Consider the following 26836-nt stretch of genomic DNA (forward strand, 5'->3'; position numbering starts at 1 on the left):
AATCAGTAGCATCTGCTCAATTATCTTGCTGATGCTACTAACAATCTCAAGTTTCAGCAAGAATAGTGGCTGCTACCCAAATACATTCTTAGGGCACTAACCATGCCAAGTAATTCACGCAGGAAGAGCTTTACACCCACAAGACGTTTTGCCAGCCTTAGTGGGACGCTGCAAAGATTGTTTTGCAGGTACTAAGCTCTTCCAAATTTCATGGAAGCTGAATTGGTTCAGCACTCAGGAACTCACCGCATATTGTGTGAATAAACCATAAATGAGCACAGTGAATTGTTATGCACAACAATCCAAAGTGTTATAAAATGTAACTTTGCCTTATTACCATACTGGAATGATGAAAAGATGACCTTTACATAAAGAAAGCAAACATACAATTCAGACAGCCCTGGAAAAGATGCTTTTATATTATTAGAAATGGAAAAATAAAACTGGTTTTCACATTTTTACATTGTATAAAAACAGAATCAGTTTCGAATAATAAAAGCTGTCTGGATGGAGGCCTTCATTTGTGAGTAGCAACCGGAGTATTACATTATTGACAGCAAATGAGTCATAGTCTTTTAAGAACAGATGCTTCCAACAGACGCGTCAAACCTAGTGTCTAACTTATATTTAAAAAGTGATAATGTGAAAGCTTAGCTGTTATATTATGGCAATATAGGTAAATACCTCATTAAAATATGATGTAGAAAATATAGATAAGCAATTTAAAAATGTTATGGTAATGTTATGGCTTTGTGGGAAACCTTAATCTTTACTGATATCTTCTATAACTGCAGTTTTGTGTAGTTTATATTAACTGATTTTTCACCATGTGAAAAATAGTATGGTAAAAAGGGATAAAGATTCACATGGGAAACAAGAAATCACTTTACATATAACTTAATAGGATATCATTGTCTAAAACCTATTTTAAAGAAAGCATGACAGATCTCTTTCATTCAGCAGAACCTGTTAACATAAGGAATGACTTCCTTTAAGATGCAAAGGAATAAATAAAGTTCCAATGGGTTTGGTGTCTGCATTTACTGTGCTCAGCTTTGCCAGTAAAAATAGGATGTGTTCTGCTAACACTGCTCAGGGTTTTCTGGTGACAATAGCACCAAAGCATGGATCAAGTTTTTTGCTTTTGATCTGGGTGAAATTCACTCCTTCCACAAAGTCTTACACCAAGATTCTAAAAAATGAGGGGATGACGTTAAGCTGTTGAACTTATACTTGAGCACTCAAGCTACAGTTTTCAAAGAAGCCTAAAGGAATCAGGCACCTGGCTTCCACTATGGTCAGTTGAGTTGGGCACCTAGTTTCCTTCAGCTACTTTAAAACTATCAGCTCCAGAGGATTTAGAAGCCCAACATTAAACTCTCATTTTGAAAAAAAACAGCTTAAGTATTCATGCTGAGTACAGGTTGAATGAGGGGACACTGAATGGGGGACATTACCATTATCTGCTGTAACAGAGTGCAGACAGAAGTGCAGCTCCCCGTTGTAACTGAGAGCACTTTGCAGGATGTGCTTTGAGTTACAATGACCCCCTGGAACAAACAGAAGTTCACTGTTGGTTCCAGGGGGAGAGGAATCTAGCTGCTAGCTGGGGGTCTGCAGTTGGTTTCCCTTAACAATGGCCCTCTGAGCCTGTAAAGTTTTCAGAATAGGAGCCCCCCAACCTGGCTCCAATACACCTGCTTCACCCTCCAGCAGGGGCTGAAAAACCCTCAGACTGAACTCCCTCCACTCCCGTTTTCCCCTTCCATTCTGAAAACAGTGACAGGCTGGCAGGCAGTGCAGACAGACGTTACAGAAGATGCTTCATCATCATAGAATGAGGGGTCAGATTTTCACCTGACTGGCCATTTTTGAAGCTGTATGCAGCCATGCACTTGTGCTTAGTCATGGCTATGAACTGCTTCCTGTGGCCAGATTGAACAAAAATTGTCACTTCTGTCTGCGCCCTTAGAGGCAGGGTATAGCACTCGTATAGGACAGAGGAGTAATAGCAATCTTTCTCTGTGCCGGATGTTTGTGGAACCATGGCCACTGGACCTGTAGAAGAATGAAGCTGTGGTCTCTTCCTTGGTTTTGCTTGTAGACTACACTTGGCTCATCCCCCTAAGTGATCTTCAGCCCCAAGCCCACCTAGCTCATTTCATAGGATGCTGGAGGTGAAGAGATGACATTTCTGTATGGTTGCTTAGCCTGCTAACTCCCATGCAACTCCTCTGTGTGGTTCAAGTGGTAGAAGGGGCCTTCAGCCAGTCACCCCTGTAAGGGATGAACTCCACCCCACTGGAATACTGCCTGCATTGAGGTACTTTTTCTTTGGTTATTTTATTTTTAAATGTGCAATTTTTTAATGTTTAAAAAAAAGAATATTTACATCATTAACAATTTCAGTGTCAACTTTTATAGAATATAATTGAATGTTTTTATGTGCATAGATGACTTATTTTCTTTGGATATCAGATATGAAACTGTTTTCAATACAGAGAACAATAAACCTGTTGCTACAGCTGTAAGCTTTTTGATCCAGGAGCTTCCCAGCCTTCAGTGGTGATGCTTGTCCCACAGCCACGATTTCAGCCGTACGCCAAGCTTCACAGTAGTTGCTAACTAGTCGGATCCCATTTGCAGTTGAGCCATGCCACATTATTTTCTGAGGCCTAAAAATAATTCGTAAAGTTATTTTCCTGAAAACAACCTTTTTTTTTTGGATACAATTCAGTCTTAGTCCTCTATCTATAAGAGCTATTCTACGTCCATCCTGGATGGAAATTCACTGTAGACAGGAAGCAAACAGTGTAAGAAGGAAGATACAGATGGAAACTGGAAGGGGACAGATAGAATGGAGAGGACAACAGGGAGGAGAATGCCTGGGATGTTTTAATTACCAGTCAAGTAGGGTGGCAGAAATAGAGGAGAAGGATGGCCCAAAAGAGAAAAGGAGAAAAGATGAATTATTTTTCTCATACTTTTAACAGTCCATGGCACATGAAATAGCTACTAAAGATATATTCCCTATAAAACAGTATATGCACTAGTGTAAACTCACCAAGCCGGATCTGTCATGACATTCTTCCCATCGAAGGAGTATATTGGAATCTGGATGCTGAACTCACCCCCATTGCCAGTAAATATAGATTCCCAGTTAGCGAAGAGTATTTCTCCCTGTCAATTTTAAATGCAAGGTGAATCTCATGTTCTGCATTGCCATTTGCCATGGCTTTTACTACTTTAGTGCAGAGGCCTAAAGGAATTCTATAAATCCAAACTCTAATCTACCTGTAAAAATACTCATAATTCCATTAGCCTCTTTCATGCTATGATCTTGTACTTTAATCCTGGTTGACCTCATCTCTTCACTCTATCTAAAGCCTTTATACTAACAGCTCATGCACATGTGCCTCTGCCTTAGGCCTCTCCCCTTCCTGTCAGAGGGGTGTCTGCTTGGCTCATTCCATCCCTTCACCGTACTGCCTACATTTCTGCTATTCTATCCGACTCTCCACTCTTCTTCTGCATAATGCTGAACCTCATTTTTCTGTACCTGAGAGGCCTTACACAAGTGAGTTCTTGAACAGCTCTCTGCTCTCCTCTTCCTACCACAACTTACAATGGGGCCTGCCTCTACAATACACTGAATTCCCAGTCTACATGAGATGCTACGGCGCAGTAGCAACAGTGCTGTAGCATCACAGGGCATAAACCATGATGGTGACACTACTGCACAGTAGTAACGAGCTACTGTGCAGTAGCAACTAAAAAAAACAACCATGCGGGAACGGTACTGCGCAGTAACGCCAGTTACTGTGAAGTCATTTAGTACTTGGTTAAGCAACTGCACAGTCTGCCACATGTGTAGACCTGGCCAGTGTGACTGAACTGGAAAATGAGTTGAAGATACCCAACTGCACTCAGTATAGAAAAAATGATGCTAAAGGAAGTCAGAGGGTGCAGAGTGAGGTTAATTTCTAACATCGTTGTAATGGTCTAAGAATTCATTTGAGAATTCCCCCTTCACTAGAAAACCTGGCTTTTCCTTGAAAAGGAAGCTGAAAGCAGTTTGTTTTAATCAGTGAAAATTCTGGTAAATTCACAATCATGCTAGGACTGTTAATTGAAACAGGACTTTGCATCACAGAACTGTGCTTATTAAACTGCCTTCAACCATTCATTTCCTAAAGTGGGAATTTTTTATTTGAGGGAATTTTCTTCTCAGAACTCTGAGTTTTCCCAGGGGATTTTTAAGTGGAATTATTCACCACTGTCGGAGAGTCAGATGCATCTGAAGATTTGATGCTGATTCAGACATAAACATAGCAATAAATGTTTTTTCTACCTACCTCAAGGTACCAGGTGGCTCGTGAACGTCGCAATGCTGGGGCGGATGGAGTGTCCCACAGGAGTGTGTGTGTGTGGAGGGCGGGGTGCACTCTATGTGCTCAGTGGTGAACCTGGAAGTGGACCGGAAGTACATCTGGTCCACTTCTGGGTCCACTGGGGAGCACGGTGGGGGGGCCTCTCTGTGCCCTCCCTGGCTTGGCAATCAGCCGTGGGGGGACCCCGGGGGACCCCCAGACCCAGGAGACACCAGTCGCTGAGCTGGGGGGTGCCAGGGAGTCCCCTGCGCACTCTCTGGTGGACCCAGAAGTGGACTGGAAGTGCTTCTGGTCCACTTTTGGGTCCTGCTGCTGAGCGTGCTAGGAAGCCCCCCCGTGCTTTTGTGGGACATTCCATGTGCCCCAGCACTGCAGCATTCATGAGCTGCCTGCTACCTTGAGGTACGTAGAAAAAACATTTAAAGCTGTGTCTATGTCTGAATCGCTGAATCTTCCTGAATCTCTCCGTATCGATTCGGAGAGGTTAAAGGGTCCTCTGATTTGATTTGGATTTGGAGATTCGGCCAACGAACTGGGCCGAATCTCCACTGAATCGAATCAAATCGGGGACTGAAGCTTCGCACAGCCCTAGAAGGCAGCCAATACTTCAGAGACGTGGTTTATACTTTTGCATGTTTTTCTCAAGACTAGCGCGTGTATACCTGCCCGTGTGCAAGACCATAGGATAACTCATGCTCCAGACACCAAGTCACCTTTTGCTCTCAAATACACTGGTGGAAATTCAGAGAAACTATTAGGCACAGAATTTAGCCCATCATTTTTAAAGATGGCGTATGCGCTCACCTTAATTCACTAAGCCCTGTGGGAAGACTAGAGAGTAACTGCCAGAGTGCAACTTTGAGAAATGAAGACTCACTTTGGGGCAAGAATTACAAAGCTGCTTCTAAAACAGATGCATTGAAACAGAAGCACCCAAAAAGTTACTATGCTATTGCCTTGATACCAGTACACTCTAAGTAAACATCCTCATGGTTTTGTTTTTACCATTAGCCTTAAACGTAGAAAATGCAGCCTGAGTGGGAGATGGTAAGAGCAAACTTTTTTATACGCTGTAGCACAAAGCATACTTTGAATCAAAAAGCTCTGATCCAAAAATAGGCAAGAGCAAACCTTTCACTTCAGTTGAGTTTCAAGGTTTTTAGATTGTAAGGGCATTTTTACACATGCTCCTGAGGGTGATGGTGGGTGGTGCTTTAATTAGAGCGGCTCCGAGAGCTGCTCTAACTAAAACACCTGCAGCATCTCATGTATCAGCATCCCTGTGCTTTAAAATGGTGGTGAGGGCGCTTTAACTAAAGCTCATCATGTGAGCTTTAGTTTAAGTGCCCCCACTGCCATTTTGAAGTGCAGGGATGTTGTTACATGAGATGCAGAGGCTGCTAGAAACGTGTTAATTAACACGCTCCAGCAGACTTGATTAATCAGACTCTCTGCATATCTATAGGCATCCTAAGAATCTCTCTTTACACAAGAAATCCAAAGCATTTATTTTTACCTTAAGATTAACTATTGGTAAACTGTATCTGTCTGCTTTTCGCACAACTGTGGACAGATCTTGCAAATGTGATGAGAGGAAAGCTCTGTATGTTGACGTTAAACCTGCTGCCCGGGCCTGTTGAAAGCACTGATAATCTGCTCGCATGTCGCCAGAAAATGGGAAATTCAAAGCCACCAGATGCAGCTTGAAAACAGAAAAGAAACAATAACCTTTTCAGTTATAAAATCTAAACATGTCCTTGAGGAAAACAGACAGACAGATAGCTGGGACTGATATGGAATATTTTTCAGAGTAGAACATTTATTCTAAACCTTTCATGATGAGGAATTATAGTTGCTACCATAACATCACATTTCTTAAATAAGTCATGTTCAGTTTGATGAGCTGCAATCCAGCCCACAGCAGAAATATATTATTATCTTTGAGCAGTTAGACATCCAAACAGAAAATTTCAGTTTTAAACAACTGTTGAGATTTGCTAAATAGTAACCCTTCAGTTGTCACCACATTACTTACAAACCCCCCAAACTCGGAAGTGAATAAATAAATAGTTAAAGACATTGTCATGCATTGACCACATAAAATCTATTGTTATCAAATACAATACACATATTTTAATCACAACATAAAAATTTAAATTCTGATTCATATGTTATTTTTCAGATATAATGTTTTCATCTTTCTTTAAATATTGAAACAAAACTTTTCCAAAAATGCAAGCTTAGATTATAAAGGATCCTTTTGACAGAAAATATCCATCAAGTGTTCATGGGAAAGATGAAAACAGTCCTAATAATGCTAACTAAAACCCAGTCATAACCTTAAAAAAGTAGCCTGTATTTTAGATTGAGTCCATTATTTACAGCTAAGAAAATCAGGTATGTATTTACTACAGACATATGACAAAGGTTATATATAATCACCAAAGAATAATGCTTAATGAGGCCATTTAAAGGTCTGTATAGTTTCTAAATTCTTTGAAAGCTGTAACTGAAATGTCTCAAAATAAGTTCTGTGAATTTAGAGGATACCCTGAAAGCACATGAAAGAGATTTACTTTACTTTGTACACAGATTGCAACTATGCAGCTTCAGTGGTGTCTCTACAATATAATTATCTTACTTACTGATGGTTTTCCAGTGTTAATGTTGGAAAAAGTAGTCAGTGCCGGAAGAGACTGAAAGCCCTGTGGTGGAAAACACAGCAACAAATCACTCACAAATATAAGTTGACTATGATGTCCAGAGCAGGGAAAACACAACCTTTTTTTACTTCAGTCCATTGGGGGAAACATCTCAGATTAGCATTTCAGCTGTTCGGTAATATTTCTTAATAAAATAAAAATGGAACCACAGAAATGTGAAATTGTGTTGCTCTGAATGATGATATTCTCAAACTTTAAATTAACGTACTTCTACCAATTTAGAAAGTCACCTAGGCACATGGTGAAATGCTGTCCTAAACAGAGATGCTTTTTCTAGGTCTCAGAGCCTAACACTTATCTGACTGAGGGATCATCAGTGGTTGAATGTACTTGAAGATATGCACTGAAGCTGCTAATACTGAGTTTGGAGGAGTTGGGGCAAGAATGGATTAAAAACAAAAGAATGAAGGTGAGGTGAAATAAGATTTCCAATGAACTGCAAAATATGGACTGCACCATGCCTCAGCAGCTCCCTCATAGAGACGGGAACAGGACCTACCAGGGGATCAAAGTAGATCTTTCCCTGTAACAGAGCTTGCCCGTATAAAAATGAATAATAACAGAAGCTTTATCTTAGTTAGCCCTCGGCTCATGTTTATCACTGTCTTACAGGGTACTGAAGTTACATGCTAGGTGTTAAAGACTTGCATCCATTTAACTTCTAAGTTTCTCTGAAACTAACCCTGGGCTTGACATGGCTCATTTCCATATTCAAAACTAGGGTATGGACTATTCGAACACTGCTTCAAAGATGCCTTTTTGCCTCAGCAGTATGCAGAACCTCATAGGTAGGGACCTACTGTAAATTGCAATTTTGTGATTTTTGCAGAACTGTGATTTTGGGTGGGCTCTGTGAAAAAGCACAGGTTCCCTGGAAAAACAACAAAAAACTTACTGAATATATGCTGGCTCCCTCTGGGGAGTCAGCACTCTTTGTGGCCGCTGCGGCTCAGCCACGGGGGGGGAGGGGGGGGGGGGGGGGGGAGAATGGCTGCTGGCACATCAAGGTGGCTGCCCCCCCCGCCCCTCACCACTGACTGGCTGCGAGGGCTGTCCATCATATGGACCCACCTCTCTCCACCAATCGGTGGTGGGTGAGGGGCAGGGCCACATGGCAGACAGCCTATGCAGGTAATCAGCAGTGAAGGGTGTGGCCATATGACAGCCCACACAGCCGATCAGTGGGGAGGGGCAGGGCCACCAGGGCCCCTCAGCCAATGAGAGGTGTGGGGTCCCCACCATGCTTGGCCTGTGAAAATGGGTGCTGGCCCTGCAATCTGCCTGCAAAATCAGCTGGCAGCCACCTTGAGTTCAGTAGACTCCTACTCTTAAGTAAACAGAGTAGCCAATGCCTAGTCATAACCAATTAGGGAACTCATGTAGTGACATGACCAATGTGCAGGGCTGAAAGGTCACCCAGGTTAGAATTCCTGCTCCCCCACCACCCCGGAAAGCCTGTTGTGGGGGAGCCTGTATATAATATCTGCCAAATGTTCCCCCAGTTTCTGCTTACTCAGACCCACAAGTTTTCACAGTCCAAAAGAGTTTTGCACTTACATGGCTTGAAACTGCTGGAGGAGGAGGGCTCTCAGCAGGGATGGGAATTAATTCTCCCAGCTGGAAGGACACAGAATGAAGAGGGAAATAGAAACATATAACAGTGAAAAAATTACAGCAATTAAGAAAGTACTGTATGAAATGAAAGTATTTGTACCAACTCTCCCTTTTTTGAAAATATTTGCAACTTCATTGAAGATAGGAGAGTTGAAGCGAATCATGAAGCAGTGCTATAATACCTGCAATTTTCTCCAGCCATCTCGAACACGAATAAAGACCTCGCTGTTTTCACGCAGATAGATTAATGTTCCTTCTGCCACCAAGTGAGCCTTTTGCAGCATACCCTCAATATTTCTGAATGTTGTAACCTGTCAAGTAATCAAAAATAAAATAAAATAAACCCCACGCCTAGAAGCATGAAATGCAAAGGATATTTACAGATAAATACATTCATTTGAGGAAGAATGCCAGTAATGACAAGACATTTCCTGAGCAGTAAATGCATATAGAGCCCATTGCATCTCATTCTCACCCAACTCTTCTTGTGAAACATAATGTAAGCATAAGCATTTAGAACAGTGGGGAGTGTAGGCCAAATTCACTTATATTGTATCTCCACTGATTTAAACAGAATTACACAGGGGATATATTTTGTTTTTTATGGGATAAATACACTGTTACAACTTGGTACAATTGGCTGGGGCAGCAGAATTTGAAAGATGATTTGGAAGTTTCAAAAGAGATTCAGCAACAGTAGCTGGAGTGAAGCAGGATGCAGTTTGTAAATTATATCTCATTCACTGAACTAACAAAATTTATGTTACTATCATATTTGTCTTACTGGTCTGATCCAATTAGCAAACTTAATTCAGATATTTAGTTTATTGATTTTTATGAGACATAATCTCTAACTGAATCTGAATGAGAATGCAGAACTAATCAAATAATGAAACAAGGTTTGGATGAGTGGTTTTCTCCAGCTGGTACTTTAGAAAGAAACCAATTTCAAAGCATAGCATCTTAGAATGAAGGTGACTATAGAACAGTGATTCTCATTCCCTGGGGTGCTGCCAGATCCTTTGAAGAGTACCATGAGGTGCAAGAAGAAGTGAAGGCTCAGGGATCACTTGGTAGCAGCCTATAAGTATATAAGGGGTGTGCATCAGAAACTGGGAGAACGTCTGATCACCAAGGCACTCCAAGGGAAGACAAGGTCTAATGGTCACAAACTCCAGGAAAGCCATTTTAGACTGGACATAAGGAAAATCTTCTTTACCGTCCGAGTTCCCAAAGTTTGGAACAGACTCCCCCCAGAAGTGGTGCAAGCATCTACTCTGGACACCTTTAAGGCACATTTGGACGCTTATATTGCTGGGATCATTTGACCCCAACAGACTTCCTGCCTCTTGGGTGGGGGGCTGGACCCAATGATCTTGCGAGGCCCCTTCCAGCCCTAATGTCTATGAAATCTATGAGATATGCAGATAAACACAGACTAAGACTCATCCCTGCCTGGCTAATTCCCACCCCCACTACTTCATCCCTGCAAGGGGATAAGCACTGTAATATATAAGTTAGTTTTTGAAATTGGGTGCAACTCAATTCACAAAAGTTATGGAGGGGTACCTTGAGTCCAATGAGATGTGCCTCAAGTCCAAAAAAGGTTAAGAACCACTGCTGTAGCAGATTGCTTCACTATTCTGAGATGTCACTTGTTGAATAAAATATGTAGCTGGCTATGATCAGATTACTGTGCTTCACTGATTTCCGATATCAAATGTATTCAGTTTATAAGCAAATATTATGTTGTCTGGTACTGATTACAGAAGGTCTCTTCATTTTAAGCTGCTCTTCTAGCTTGTTGATTGATGCTTAATAGCGCAATATTATGTTGAATGGTTGGGAGAAACAACTGGAAGAGATGGCAACCTTGACTGAAGGTTGGGATAGGAAGCAGTCCTGCAGGGATTGAATGGGGAGGTCAAGTAATTTCTGTTATATTTGTGGTGCTGAGAGATTTGATATGGCTGAGTAAACTGGATGGTCTGCTTATTAAGGCATTTGAAAATGAATGCCAACAATGCCAAGGTCATTCAAGGAGCTTTTGGTGGAATTTAGCAGAAAGCTGAATAAACAAGTCTCTGAATAAACAGGTTCTTAACCTGCATATGGGAGCTCTACCTAACACAGGATGTATACGGAAAACACCTTGCTGGACTTGGTGGGGAATCTGCAGGTACAAGGTAACCTAGGGGATAGTGATAATCGATTGATTAAATTCACTATCCGGCGAAGGGTGGGTAAACTAACCAGCAGGGCTTAAGTGCTAGACTTCAGAAAGGATAACTTCAGCGTGTTCAGGAGATTAGTTAATGAGGTGTTAAAGCTCAAGAGCATTGGCAAAATGGGGGTCCGGGAAGGGTGGTTGTTCCTCAAGGGAGTGATCCTATGGGCGCAGAAGGATACAATCCAATTGCTCGTAAAAGTGGGCAAAGGGGCCAAGAAGCCCTCTTGGCTGAAAGGGAAGTCCAGGCAAGCCTAACGGCAAAGAAAGAGGTATACAGGCTGTGGAAACAGGGGTAGCTACCAAGGAGGAGTATACCTCCCTGGCTCGCACTTGCAGGGAATCAGTTAGGAAGGCCAAATCAAGATTAGAATTTAAGCCTGGTAACAAAAATTAAGGACAACAAAAAGTCCTTCTTTAGGTATATAGAGAGCATAAGACCCCTCCAGGACAAACTGGTGACAGAGAGGGGGGACAAAGCTAAGCTCTTCAATGAGTTCTTTGCATTTGTATTCCTAGACCCAGGCCAAGAAAAATCTTCCAACTGGATCATAGGTGAAAGGTCACTTGGAGGGGCTGGATGTGTTCAAATTAGCAGGCCCAGATGAATTTCATCCAAGGGTGCTGAAGGAATTGGCCAGAGACATAGCAGAGTCGTTGGCATGGTTGTTCGATCACTCATGGTTATCTGGTCACATCCCAGAGGACTGGAAAAGGGTCAATGTGATCCCTATTTTCAATGTGGGGGGAGGGAGGAACTGGGAAACTGTAGGCCAGTTAGTCTCACCTCCATCCTTGGGAAAACCCTAGAAAAAATCATTAAGGATCACATTTGTGGGAGCCCAGCAAGGGAAATAATGCTGAAAGGAAATCAGCACGGATTCATTGCAGATCCTGTTTGACTAACCTTGTTTGTTTTTATGACCAAGTCACAAAATGCTTAGACGTAGGAGTCGAGGTAGATGTCATCTACCTAGACTTTAAGAAGACCTTAGATATGGTATCGCATTCCATTCTCATAAATAAACTGAGAGGCTGTGATGTAGATGATTACATGGTCAGGCGGGTGGCAAATTGCCTTAGAGGCTGCACTCAGAGAGTGATGGTGAATGAGTCGATATTGACCTGGAAAGATGTGGGTAGTGGAGTCCCACAAGGCTTGGGTCCTTGGACCAGTGCTATTCAATGTCTTTATCAGTGACTTGAACAAGGGCGTAGAGAGCACCCTGTCCAAGTTAGCAGATGATACCAAATTATGGGGCAAAGTTAATACACCAGAGGGTAGGGAACAGATCCAGGAGGATCTGGACAGGTTGGAAAAAGGGGCAGAATGAAATAGGATGCAGTTCAACAAAGACAAGTGCAAAGTGCTGCACCTGGGCAAGAAGAACCACCAACACACTTACAGGCTGGGGGATGACCTTCTCAGCAGGCACAGCAGCAGAAAGGGATCTTAGAATCATAGCTGACTCCAAGCTGAACATGAGTCATCAATGTGATGGGTGGCTCCAGGCTATAAGGAGCACACAGAAATAATACTACCAGTGGGCAAACCACCCCCAAGGTCTGCAGGGTCTGTGTATCCTGGGCTGCACAGAGCCCTAATGCAGACCAGAGCCTGGGTGGTGGCAGCAATTACCCCAGACTTGTGGGTGTGCTCCAGGAAGGGGGTCAGCTGGACACAGGCACCCCAGGGGAGACACCTGAAGCACGGTGTTGGTTGGGCACAGGGAGGTGGGTGGCTCAGCGTAGTAGCACCCCTACTGTCCTACCACAGCATAAACCCATGCAAAAATAACCCAGAGCTTATACTTCAGCAAGTAACTCCCTCTGAGCATGAGAATGATTTAGATTGGTCTGGGAATTAGCCCAGTCAAAGTTGGGGGATAGGAAAAGTGCAGCCCTGAAGTGGGGATCACTTTCCTAGCCCTGGGACTGCACTCTGAACATTTACAGACATTCAGTAGACTGGGCTAACTCATTCCTGATCTAACTTAATTCACCTCCTCAGGTGAACTAAGTTAGACTGGGCTACCCTTTTTTGCCTCCCCAAATGTGTGTACAGATCAGCACTTAGATTGACTTAACCCTATTTAGGTTCATATAAATGTAACATCTACACATACCCAGAATCCTCCTCATTCTACTTCTCACTTCTTTGGATAAGAAGCTGATAGTAAGCCCACAAACACAGCTTTCCTCTGTTCTATTCTATTCCCTCTCTCTTCCCATCTACTGTTTCACCAGAAGTGAGGCATCAGTGGCTCAGAAGCTGATGTAACTTGCTTTGTCTTCTACAGAACTGTTTCCAATGACTTACAAAGCAGCAAGAAAAGGCAAATTTTAAAGTTTCTGTCTCTTACCAGATTCCTGGTCCCTGGTAATCCTGGTTCTCCTGGAGGCCCTGGTGGCCCTGGAATTGCAGCTGCTAAAATAAAGCAAAAGTTTACTTTGTAGGTCTTTCTTCTTGGGAGACAGACAGAGAAGACTTGGTTGTGCTGTGCAGGGTAAAGTTTTTTGACAGTGAGAGTTCATGGTAACGTGTTTGCTTAGCAGCTTGTCCCAACCTGGACATTTTTGAGCATGCCCTGACCAGCTGCTCCTAACTGCATACACCAAAGCAACAATGCAACCGGGAGAATGCTCCAGGGTCATCTCTACCCACTGCTTTCCAGCATGCTGGAGATTGGGGTCACAAGAGCAGCCATACAAGGATGCCTAGAGTATCTCCTCTAGATTATATCTGAGTTTAGATTGTGCCAGGGGGACTGGGTGGGTAGAAGCATGCTTAGGAACAGTCAATTGGAACACACTACTGCTGTACTGTAGACAAGCCCAAAGTCCTGCATAAAAAAATATGCAGAAAATATATTTTACAAAGGCTTTAAAACCAGTTTTTTTGTGATTTCATTTTTTTGTTTGCATTCTTACATCTGGCTACCTTACACAGCTGTTCTGCAAGCTTTTATGCACATGCTTAACTTTAACAACAAGACTAATCCCTGTTTACAAGGTTATGTTAAGCATGTGTGTACTTGCAGGGTGAAGGCCCTGGTTACCATTTATACAGAGATTGCAGGATGCCATACAATACTCTAAAAATAACATAAAAGATGTTTTCTATACATCAAAAATTCAGAACTATAGGCCAGCTGTGACAGAGCACCTTTGGTGCTCTGTCACTTTAAGGGCTGAAAGCAGGCAGCTGGCAGGTGCAGGCTAGCCCTGATGAGGCAGCCATTTTAGATCCTGGCTCTCAGGGATGAGGCAGCAGTTCACTGCAAGCTGAAGATGCAACAACATCTGCTGCTATTCATCTAACACCTTGGTGGTAAGAGAGGAACTATGGGGATGGCAGGAGGTTCCTACAGACCCAGTGGGGTCCAGAGCCCCAGGAAGAAGGCTTGGGCCTAGTTAGAATAAGGTGCAGCCTAGGCATGGGGCTAACAGCTAGTAGGCCTACAAGGGGGCTAGGCAAGCTCTGGAGTAGAAGAAGGCTTTCTGGTGGGACTCAGGTGTATGGGGGTCAGCAGCTGCTAGGTTGACTCTCTGGTCCCTTGCAATGGTCAGTGCAAGAGGACCAGGACTGAAGGGCAATTAAGCCCAACATCAGGGGCAGACCAGGGCCACTGTGAGCTATCTGGCACCCTGACTGGTGTGGAGGCACCGCCAGAGCCTGTAAGGGCTGGAGCTCCCTTTGACTGGGGGGGACATCACAGCTGAAGATGGTAAGGGTCAGTCAGCATGCAGGTTGTTATAAGATCAGAATGGGGCCAGAGTGAGAGCTGGATCCAGTGAGAGACAGAGCCCAAGGACAGCATCCAGGAGCCCCAATGAGGGAGCTAGACCAGGGCAGGTAGGCCTGCTTGGTCCTGGGTAAGACTGAAAACTGCACCCTGCTGGGGAAGGGTGGTCTGCTGGGGCTGTCCATGGTGGGACAGTCCCCCAGAAATGCTAGGCCAGTTACCTCCCTGATGAAAGGTGAGTAGGGGCTCCTGATAACCCCAGCCCCCACCACTCAGTGGGTCATTAAGATTGGAGGGTAGCAGGGCCAGGCATGCCTATGGGAGAGGCACCTAAGCCCATGGGGGTGTAATACCCTGAGACTCCAGCATAGGGATGGAATGTGGGCCCCAGTGAGTGGGACAGAGTAGTCACTCTGGTGAAGGGGTGGAGTATTGAGGCCCCAGAGAAGAGGGCATGTGTTGAGGCCCCAGGAAGGGGGCAGTTAAGCCCAGATAAGTCTTGTTCACTCTGAGCCTTGGGCTACTGAATTTAGGAATGAAGACTCCATATTTAGGAGGGAGGGAAGGATGCATTTCTTCATCAGTTTGAACATGCATGCATCACACCATGTCAGTGGCTGTTTGAAACTGCTCAGAGGTTTGGAATGCCACAAATAATTCTTGCTAGTTGCATCTCAGTAGGTGTGTCTCTACATGTGCAATTAATGTGACTGAATATACTTTGGTTCAATTTGAGCTGAAGTAAACTAATCTTGATGTCACCATCTTTTAAGCACAGCAACTTACTGATGACTTGTATCTGATGGGACTATCCAGCAGCACAGTAAATTAGTCTACTGTGCCCTAATTGCCATGCATGAGTAGATGGTGACACTTTACTGTGCAGCAAATTACTCTGCTATGCAGTAGAGTGTCTTGTGTAGATGTGCTGAATAAGAGCTAAATAGCTCCTTGGGAGTTGAATATAGCTCCTTCCATTCATGTTTAGATACATCCGTTTGGCCCAAACTAGAAAGTCCCAGCTTGGCTAAGGGCGGCAAAGAAGAGTGTGATGGGATGCTTTAGGGAGGGGGGGAAAGATGTATGGAAATGGAAAGCACAGCTCAGGTGCACTGAGGAGTGGAAAGAGAAAAGAGTCTTCATAGTCAAGGGATAATTTTTTAGATAATCTGGGAGTCTGGAAGCTGGTGTCCCCAAGCACCCTAGAGGAATTTGAGTTACATTTTCTTTATTTCTCACAATAAATACAAACAGTCTCCAGCCACTCCCAGCCCTGCCCCATGATTCCTAGAATCTGTACTTGAAGTTTCTGAAGCCCTGTCAACCATACAAACTGTGCCATGAGCTCTACAGGACAGAGAATACTGGCACATAATATTTACAAACTGGAGGAGAAATCCCACGTGGTAATTTTCCTTCTATCTGAAAAGCTCTGGTGAGGGTAGGTGGCTGGATTTAGCACAATATTCCAACTCTTCTTCATCCATGGTCCATCAGAAAAATTTCTTGGGTATCTTGCCTGTCATGTGAGTTGTGGGATGAGTAACAGAAAAAACAATCAGAGAAGACAGGGCATGATCCATTAGGCAGGGGCCGCAGCAAGGGCTACCATCTCTGCAGCTTTCACCCTGCTGTGCCTTAACACACACAGGGTCATCTATGTCACAAGTTTTGTCTGTCAGCAGTTTGAGGTGCAGTTCCCCACAAACCCCTACACCTATCTCCTTGAAACTTGGCAGGCTTTGTGACCTCACCAGGGGATACCATCCCTGCAGATTTCACCCCCCTGTGGTATAATACATACATGTAACATGAGTTTTGCTTTCAAGAATTTGGAGTACAGTTCCCCCAAACCCCTGCACTGATCTTCTTGAAACTTGGCAGGCTTCATGCTCTCAGCAGAGGCTACCATCCCTGCAAGTTCAATCCAAATCAGACAAAAAACAACAAGGTTATAGATATTTAATTGATTCCCCATTATACCCTATGGCCAGATCTCCAAAGCGGCTCCGAAGCTTTTCTGAAGTGCTTCAGAAGTTCCAAACCACTTTGGAAAGCCTAACAAAGCCAGAGCTTTGATCTGGATATGCCACTTCGGATGCCAAAATGTCCGAAGCTTCTCTGGATCCGAAGCACAGCCTGAAGCCTCGCAGAGCTCTAGAGAATATATGTTTGTTATTGTTAAACTGCACCTAACACTGAAATATCTTTCCAAACTTCCGGTGCTGTTGAAAGGATCCCTTTGAACTAACTGCTATGTGCCAGCTGACAAGGGCAGGAACTTCTTGTTTTCCACCATACAGCATACGGGAGCTTTGATGGAGCTAAACAGAAGTTAAGTTACTACCTGCACATCCATCATGTAGCTGAATAAATAAGCTTTGCATAAAGCCAGGACAAGGAGGAGGTCAAGAAGGACTAAGATCAGTAGCAGTACAGCTAACACAGCAAATGTTCCATGTTATTTTGGTTACTCTGACTGTGTCTATCGAGCAATTTTAGAAGTGCTTGGCATTATGGACATTAAAGATGCTAGTAACATTTTATGAATATGATATATAGCTATATTTAATTACTAAGACTGTTGTTTACTGGAGCCTGCATTCTATTTGTTCCTGGTCATCTAAACAATACACCCATACACAATAGGTATGTGTGTGTGCTCTGCATGCCTTCCTAGTTGTCTATAATCAGCCACAAATGCAGAGCTACGTGTCAAGGAATAGAATTTGTCTAGGTGCTTGTGTGCCAAAAATGGCATGTAAGAAGCCAAAGCATGACCATTTATGCAACCAGGAAGGGAATATAATGCTAAGGCGTAGTTGTGTGTGACTACAAAAAGGGAAGTAGTAAATATTTCTGATAGCTGCATATTTACTGATAATTAAAAGAAAATGTGAAAAACGTACTGTTTGGAAATCTATTCCCAGTCCTCTGGTCAGGGGCATAAACCAATCTGACTAAATTCAAGAGATACAGGTGACAAATACCTGGGACACTGATAACAGACATGGCTTCTGAAGAGGGGGGCTGGGAACAGAGGTGAGGGGCAAAGGGTCTGTGGGAAACTTATGCCAGAATGTAGGGCAGGAGCAGTAAGAGTTAAAAGATATAGGTCTGAAGTTCAGTGGAAGGCAACAGGATGCACCAAAATATTTGGAATCTATTCAAGAATATTCTGAGATGGACAGAAGTAGTACAAACTGGTACAGTATATAAGGAAACCATATAGGATGGTACAAACAAGCCTGGTACAACATTTACAACATAAGTTTATAAATCAGCAAATTGTAAGGTTCATGGCACCAAAAGTGATTCAGTCATATATGGGCAATGATGAGTGTTTAGCTCATGATCAGTAACATGACTAGTTCATAGTGGCATGGTCAGCAATACAAGTGGTCATAGAAACATGTGACCAAAACAATTTGGAGATGTATAAGCCCTTTAAGGTATAAACAGGGTAAAATAAAAACCCACCTTGCATTTGCGTTTAACTTTGCCCTATCCCTGGTATTGGCCATTCTGATCAGCTGGCTGATAGGATGAGTAAAGGTACACTAAATTTATTTGAATTGTATTGTGGTAGGACCTAACTGGGCCTTGGAGGCAACAACAAGAAAAAAACATGATTACAACTGAGCTCTCAGATGTGGAGTCATTAGCTTTGCCTATGCAGGAAACTTACATGGCAGGAAGGGTTGTCCTCACCCACACAGTGCTACTCAGCATCAGCTGTCTCCTGGACCAGAAGCAGTGCCACTGCATTCATTGTGGTGCCATGGGGAGATTGATCAGCACTGTCACTCAAGGGTGCTAACAGCTGCAAGAAGCACTGTGCAAATGTGGCTATACTACTTCTGATGCAGGAGCCAGTCTGTGCAGAGCAGCATGGGGTGCTTGAGGATGTATTTCCTGATACAGCAGTTTATGGAATAGACATGCCCACAGATATTCTGGTAGCCTGCCAGTGGTGTTAACAATACCTATGCTCTTGTTTTTCTGTGTTTCTTCTTTTGTGATTACTTAATATTTTGTTCTTGAAAGGCTTACTTGGCTGACTGTACTCTCAGACAGCTCCTGGCTCTAAGAGGGAAGAGAATCACAGGCTCCATCCCAGTCAGGCTTGTTGAGTAATCCCAATGGTACACAGGGTCTCAAGCTCCCGGGCCTAGTCTGGGAGTGGAAGTACCACATAATTCCAACACAGGACAGGCAAGAGGCCTCTCACCTGGAAAGATGCACTTGGGAAGACTAGAGGGGTCATGCACTGTGACACCTGATTTACAGCTAAGTTTTCCCAGGGTTTGAGCAATAAGAGCGCCTGAGAAAGTACTCTGGATACAAACTGAGAGGTACTGAAGCCAGTTGTGGGCTCAGCTGGTTTACAAAGCTCCTCCCTCTCATTTGAACAGATGAGTTATATTTCCTTCCCTTGCTAATCCAGTTACTACAAAATTGACCAAAGCATAAAAAGCAACAACAAAAATCAATGCGGTTGAAACATTCTTATGGCTGTTTTGTTGAGACTCTGTAGTACTTCTGTGCTTAAAAGCAGATATTTAAAGGGGCATTGCCTTTATATTAGAGAGATGCCTTTTGCTGCTTCCATGAAAATCCCCCCATTTTGACAACATAAAGCCTACTAACATTGCCATTTCCACATGCTCAGTAGCAATCTGGTGAAATTCTCCACGCATTCCATCTCAACTAAGCATACTCGTTTGCTATGGTGCTTTCTGAGCCTGCACCAGAGCTGGGCTTAGCAGGACCCTCCTTTGCAATTACTCCTCTTGGCTGCTGCAAGCTGCTGTGGCACTAGTCAGTGGAAATGTGCTCTCAGTCCTAACTTCCCCAACAACTTAAATGCAGACAGTGCAGTGGATAAGGAAGCAGCCTGACTCAAACCTGGAAGTCTGAGGAGCAGAGGCAAGGTACAAGGAGCCTGCAAGCATATACATGTGCATACAAGCACAGTTAACAGCATTCAGACCCTCTCACCTGAGCCATATATTGCTGGAGGTCCTGGGGGCCCAGGAGGGCCTGGTGGGCCAGGAGGGCCAACTTTTCCATACCCTGGAGACCCAGGCAGGCCCGGTAATCCTGGGGGCCCTCCGGGTCCAACAACAGAGTCCCCCTTTGGTCCCTGTCAAGACAGAAAATATTTTTATTTTTTGTGTACAAATTAAATGGGTGAAACAGCTTAGACACACAAAAGCTTAACACCAACCCAGTCTGCCCTTGCATTGGTCTGAATAAGGGACAGAGGCATGACACACAGCCATGCATTTAGGTAACTATATAGCATCCAGTGCAGAATTATCTGGGGAAAAATCATGGGTAAAACTATCATATATGGGGGTAAGTGACACCAGTGTTGGTATTATGTATTCTGGGGTAGCTGTTTGCTAAATCTCACCAGGCTATTCTTGCTGACTCCACCCCGCTTACTGGCTAAATACTGTACTAGCACCTATTGTGGCAGCTACTCAGAAGAGCTGGTTGTCCGCTTCGGACATTGATGTTGCTCAGACTGGTGCACAAATTATGTGCATTACCCCAGCATTAGTAGGTCACATGTCCAGGCCCTGAGTGAGCAACATGTGTACCATGGTCTCCAGGGACAAGTTTCAAAACTAGAAATCTAAATGTAGGTCTTTAAATCCCTATTGAGATGTAAGTTTGATAAAGTGATTGGCTTTTTGGAAGCAAAACCTAGGATATAGTATCAGACTCTACAAAAATGGAAGTGGGCACAGTCTATACCCCTCCCAGTTCCAGTTAGCCTATCTGCCTTAGCGCAGTGCTACAAGCAAGCTAATTAGCTCTGCTGAGAGGCAATGCTGATTAGGCTGTACAATATCACTGTACATCTTAACCTTGCATTCATAGCTGAACCTTGCATAGACCATATCCTATTTCACCTATTAGGCATTTAAGTGGACTTAGGCACCAAAGTATGATTCTACTCCACCCTGTTGAAGTCCTGAAAATCCATGACTTAATTTGGTTTTGTAACACACAATCATCTGCCCCTTAAGACTGAGTCATAAAAGACAGTGAGGAGCAGGAGGAGCAGTCTGGCTTTTGCATTAACTATTCTTCAGAGACTTGAGCAGGGTGGAATAGGATCATACTCAGGGGCCTATGTCCAATTAGATGCCCAATAGGTGAAATAGAATCGGGACTTAAATGTATATTGTAGCACAACATATAATTTGTTCTGATAACCTCTCTCATCACAATCACCACCCAGCTGTCTTCCATATCCCTGGTCCTGCCACCTCCCTCTCAGCAGAAAGCTTCATTTCTCTATGGCTGCCAATCCATGAGCACCAGAACACAGCATCTTGAAATGATAAGAGGCTGGTGCTCCCTATGCGAGGTAGCATATCTCATCAGACCCGACTGCATATATAAGAATATCTCCAGGTCATACACTAGAAATGCCTGGCCCTTATTTACTGGAGGTGGTGAAGACTGGTTTCTAGTAGTAGGAAGTGGGGCCAAACAAGACTCATTGCAGGAAAGGGTCCTTGCCTCACACTCCTTCCCCCCTGCCACAAAACTTCCTTCCTGCTTGATACACTTTTCCCTCATTAACTCAGACAACCCCATGTTAAAGCTAGTTGCTAGGTGTTGAAGCTAGCTGCTGAAGCTAGCTGCTGTCCGCCGGAGGCTTAGTTAGTTTACCAAGGATCAGCAGAACTGAGTCTAGAGCAGATGGTATGGTGATTAACACAAGATAAAAAAAAAAAAAATCTAGGCAGAGATTAGATAGTAGCTGACTTTTATTGGAATTGTTCAGGCTGCCACAAATTTAGCTTTCCATTAATTTTTCTGAACTACTGGAACAGAAAATACCATGAATTTACTACCTGGCCATCTTTTTTCCAGTGAGTCACGAAGCAACAAGACAATGACTACAAATTTTGTTGCTGAGCGAGGGACCATATCACTTACAACAAGTCCAGGTCTTCCTGGGGGCCCAGGAGGCCCTGTCATAAAGAACCCTCCATTTGGCTCTCCCTTTTCTCCTTTTAAGCCAGGCTCTCCACTGTCTCCTTTCTCACCCTAAGAAGAGAAATATATGAAAACATTGAGTTGAATTCAGATTGAAATTCTACAATGATCTTGTAAAATTACACATAGTTTTAAACTTAGTATAGCACAATATGAGTTTAAAATCTGTTTCTTGGTATCACTCCCTTCTTCCATTACATAGAATGAAAACCTACATTTTTCCCCCTAGGATACAAGGGCAAGATTTCTCTAACATAAAGAAGAGAAAATTATGAGGAGATACTGTGTTTATCCTACTTCTGTTTCTGCTATCTTACAAAACAAAAATCTACATGGCATTGCAAATTTATCAACTTGGAATCTGGAGGCAAAACAGTGTCAGTAATGAGAAGTGGGATTTTCTACCCACTTGTACTCAATCTCTGAAAAAAGTGAAAGAAAAGTTTTGCCAGGTGGAGTAGATTTTTAAAGGCATGTAGAAAAGTGAGGATAATAGTACATGGGGTGTGGGGGGGAAGCAAGAGAAGAAGACAGGACAGGAGAAGAGGAAACATACATATGACCATCTCTTGGATTTCTCTTCTTCTCTCATCTTATCCTCTGGTTGGCAAAAGGAATGACAGGATGGAAGAAGGAACCTTGAAATATAAAGTCAATATTTTCCCACATACTAAGAGCCCCATCGACAGGAAGTATCACAATATTTCTGGCATTATGTTGGGGTGTTGCTTTCTCTTCCATCCTTTTGGTCTTTTACACCTGTTCTTACTGGGATACAAGTCAGAATGGAGAAGGCAGCAGAAGCAAGAACTGTGTGGTGCCGAGACTGAAGGCAACATAAAGGAGGTAGAACTAGGCACAAACAGCATATGCAATTGAGGGATTTCTCTCTTTTGTTTCCTAGTAAACAGAACTGTTATGTGTGTTGTGTGGCATTTCATCATGTGAGACAGGAGGGGACTAATGCAAAATCATCACCATATTTGGATCACAGATGTCAAATGTGGCCTGTGGGCCAGATCCAGCTCATGGAGTAGTGTACCTGGCCTGCTAGACTACCAGTCGTCACCAGAAGTTGGGAGCCATGACTGACACGAGTGTCTTGCTACAGAATCTGGGGACCTTGGGCCCTGGTGGACATGGGAGTTTGCAGCAGGAGGGCAAGCCAGGGCTGACATAGCCCTGGTTGTCCTGTGGCTGGGTGGCTTTGCCTACTGTCACCATGACCCAAGTCCACAGCCACTAACTCTGCTGCCACCACTGCTGCATGTCCCATGCAGGGCCTGGAGCTACAGCTGTTGCCTTCGCGTGCTTCAAGAAGGACCTAGAGCTGGAGCTGTCACCTCCATGGGCCCTATGTGTGACCTGAAGCCAGAACTATCACCTCTGTGTTCTCTGTGTTGGAGCCAGTCTACCACCCTGGCATGAAACACGTTAGGAGCAGCAGCTCCAGCTCTGGCATAGGCTACGCAGCATACAGCACATGGTGGGAGCTGGAGCCACTCCTGGCACAAGCACTGGGCAGGAGCTGGAGCTGCTGCCACCACCACTACTGCCACTAGATCCATCCTGTGCCTGGGGCTAGATCCAGTCCACAAAGAGCCTTGCTGTCTGGACCTAGTCTGGGGCAGGAAGCGAGTTTAACACCCCTATGTTAAATCAAATTAGGCACATCATATCCATTTTTCAGTATCTGCAAACTATGCATTATGCCATAGAAATAAAAATTGATTTACATGAGTAGAAACAAAGCTGAACAAAAGTCCTCAACTTGATAACGTTTCTTCAGGGGGATTGGTAATACTATTATATAATATGATTTCTTCTAGTGACACTATGATGCAATATTCTGATAACATGACATAGATCTTATCCTAATATAAGACTGATAACAGTTCTATTTCAGTTACAGCAAAATAAAAGCATCTTAAATTAATGTTCCATTAGTCTTTAATTCCATTACTTAAAGTAATCCATAATTGGGGAGTAGGTGAATACTGGCAATAGGGAGATACCATATATATATATATATATATATATATATAGGTCCATTAGTAGGTTATTCTGGGAAACAAGTAAGTGAGGAAAGAACTGTTGCCTCTCAGTAATTTTTCTTATTTATTTTATCAGGTCTGAAAACACGATGAACAGGATTACAAATACATTGATTTTTTTATGTATTAACTGAAGCTAAACCTGCTTTAGCAGCCTTTGTGGATACAAATGTTCTCTTACTCCTTTAGTGATATGAAAAATTTTGGGAAATGTAGAGGACTTAACTTATGCTAGTTAATTTAATGAAGAAAATAACAAAGAACAGCTCAAATTAATAAACTCAGTGAAAAGAAAACATCTGCTTTCTAAACCCAACTAAATGATAATTCTTGTATATTCCTGATATACAATTTATGTTTCTATTTGGAAAATTCTACAATAATGAAGATAACTCTTTACTACCAAGTAATCTGAATAATTATATAACATATCATTTTGTAATTACTGGTATAAATCTGTATTTTGGATGTTCCAAAATTGTGGATGTTCAGCCTCCACAAAAGAAGGCTGAGAAGACATCTTGTGGCCTTCTACAAATTCATTGGGGGGGGACGGGGGGGACGGACAGTAGCAAGGAATAGGGGATACTCTGTTTACCAGGGTGCCCCTTGGGGTTACTAGGAACAAAGGCCATAAACTGACAGAGAGCAGATTTAGATTAGACATAAGGAAAAATTTATTTACGGTGAGGGTTGCCAAAATCTGGAATGGGCTTCCAAGGGGGGTGGTGCTCTCCCCTACCTTGGAAGTATTTAAGAGAAGACTAGACAAGCACCTAGCTGGGGTCATTTGACCCCAGCACTCTTTCTTGCCCAGGACAGGGGTTCAGACTCACTCTTTCCTGCCCAGGGCAAGGGGTTGGACTCGGTGATCTACTGAGGTCCCTTCTGACCCTAAAAATCTATGAAATCTATGAAAATCTATTTTCCTATTAATAATTCATCTTATGTTTAAAAAATGATAACATTTGGGGTTAAAAAACTGAGCAGAAGTCAAATGCAAGTGGGAATAATTACCTTTATGCTGTTAATAAAGTGGCTGAAATATGATGAAGGTAGAGAAGGACCTGAAAAATCAAGTACGTGATTTTAGTATGACTATTACCTATAATTTCCATTTTAGGAACACTAAAAGGACATCATTATAAGCACTGCTCTTTTAGGAGTTTAAAGGAAAACAATTTTCTATAATCATGTTGACCTTTTTCATGTAACAAACATTTTTCCTCTGCATTTTACTGTAGCAAAAGCCAACATAGTTATTTCCTTGTACCAATATAACTGATTGTGCCAGTGGGATTGTGTCCATACTCTGGTGGTGGTGAGTAAGTGGAAACTATGGAGACGACACAGAGGGCACCAAACAACCAAACTACTCTCTTGTGCTGAATTGGTGAAGAACTTTTACACGACATCAATAGCAGTAAGATGTACTTTTTTTCCAGCATGTATGTAGTAGCCCTGAGGTATATTAAGAAACCAGCTAAAGAAGGCGTAATAGTTTACAATATTCAGTTCAACAAAATTGCATGAAAGTGTTCTCTCAAATCCGAATACGGCATGTGGCACTATCTTTAAAGGAAGGCAGCAGAACTGGTTATCTAGCTCTCTCTTGAGCAAAGGCCTAACAACTATTTATTTGAGAGAAGCTGGAACCATTTTGTCTAGCAAGGAAGGCCTAATGTTTTCTGCTAGCACCACACCAAAGTAGTGACTTCCAAAGTCTGACTTCAGTGACCTTTCGATTCAGCCCAAGGCAGATTTTTTTCCTGGCACATCTAGAATCTTAGGGAGCGATATATTCACTGGGATATTTTCCTGGCACATCCAGAACCATGTTATATAGACACTGGATTTGTCCCCTCCAGACATATGCTATCATCATAAGAAAGGTTAGCTTCATTAGTAGAATAGCAAAACCATTAAAAAGGAGAGATGATCGTTAACACCTATGGAGTAAAGAACAATAAGCCATGAAAATCAACTGACTCCCTCAGCTGCTTGAATAGTAATGCCACAGCTGTTACACTGTGGAGCAGAAAACAAAGCCGGGAGCTTCTATTCCAGGCAGAAAATCAGCTTCCTTACTTGCTACACCTACCCCAATTTCAGGGGCTGATTTTGGAAGAAAGGGTGTGTGCTGTACATGAGACAAATGCACTGTGACAGAGAAGACACTTCAATAGCTGGATTGATGGTCAAAAGCAAAAATACAAGAGTCTTTTGCTCCTGACAAATGGTGATGTTTTATTAGGGTAACAATAGAACAGGCTCCAGTTGTTCTCCCTCAGCAAAGTTCTAAACCCAACTGCATTAATCAAATTCTGTGGGCAGACCAATTAAATGGACCTTTGCTTTTATAGGAGCAAGGATTAAATCTGCCTTCACCGTAAAGGAGAACAATAATTTGAGCATGATGGTGTTATTTCCTTTATCGCAGTTCCAGTCCATCTCTTTAGGCAGCATCTAAAATCATCCGGGATAGGCCCAAGGTTGTCACTCATTAGCACTTGCAAGATACTGAATTAAATTACATGTTTGGACATAAGCAGCAATGTGCGCATGGGAGACAAATCAGCATAAAACAACGCCCCCCCTCCCGCCTCCCTACTCCAGCAGGGTTTTTTTTTAAGTTTATTGATGTCTGGGTGGCTCCCCCAACACTTTTTGATTCATCATTTTGATCAGCATAAAAATTAATGGGAGCAAGAAAAGAAGGTTTTATTGTGAACAGACATCCTCTGGAAGATAACAACCCAAGAGCTCTCTCAAGTCATAAAACTAGAGCTTTGGAGTAAAGATCAGAAAGATCTGAAACGGAGACAAAGATTATAAATACAATGCCTGAGCTTTCTAATATAATAAAGGGCTTAGTCTGTCTGTCTGTCTGTCCGTAATGCTTTCGGGCAACTGTGCATGTGCCGCTGAGAGGGCTGGTGGCGATTGGCTGCACAGGCTCCGCTTCCTCAGGCAGGGAGATAGGTGTTGGGGAGAGGGAGGAGGCGGAGGCGGGCGGGGGGAGGAAGCCACCTCCTCAGGTTGGGGGAAGCCCCACTGT

General features: G+C 43.1%; 1 protein-coding gene across 4 annotated transcripts in view; it reads right to left on the reverse strand.

The window, feature by feature from the left end:
- Positions 1-397: 397 nt before the first annotated feature.
- Positions 398-26836, reverse strand: part of COL15A1 (collagen type XV alpha 1 chain) — a 337165-nt gene continuing 310726 nt past the window's right edge. For 3 of the 4 annotated variants that reach the window (XM_006018966.2, XM_025198310.1, XM_025198313.1), the window contains 10 exons: positions 24796-24845; positions 21665-21775; positions 19703-19847; positions 13319-13383; positions 8911-9039; positions 8672-8731; positions 7037-7096; positions 5908-6093; positions 3065-3180; positions 398-2675 (listed from right to left, as the gene is read on the reverse strand). In XM_006018966.2, the coding sequence (XP_006019028.1) occupies positions 2459-2675; positions 3065-3180; positions 5908-6093; positions 7037-7096; positions 8672-8731; positions 8911-9039; positions 13319-13383; positions 19703-19847; positions 21665-21775; positions 24796-24845 (1139 nt within the window). In that variant the 3' untranslated portion in view covers positions 398-2458. The remainder of the gene's footprint in view (positions 2676-3064; positions 3181-5907; positions 6094-7036; positions 7097-8671; positions 8732-8910; positions 9040-13318; positions 13384-19702; positions 19848-21664; positions 21776-24795; positions 24846-26836) is intronic. The other variant, XM_025198311.1, reaches the window with a different exon arrangement.

The sequence above is a fragment of the Alligator sinensis genome, unplaced genomic scaffold (genome assembly GCF_000455745.1).
Source record: "Alligator sinensis unplaced genomic scaffold, ASM45574v1 scaffold428_1, whole genome shotgun sequence".
NCBI lineage: Eukaryota > Metazoa > Chordata > Crocodylia > Alligatoridae > Alligator > Alligator sinensis.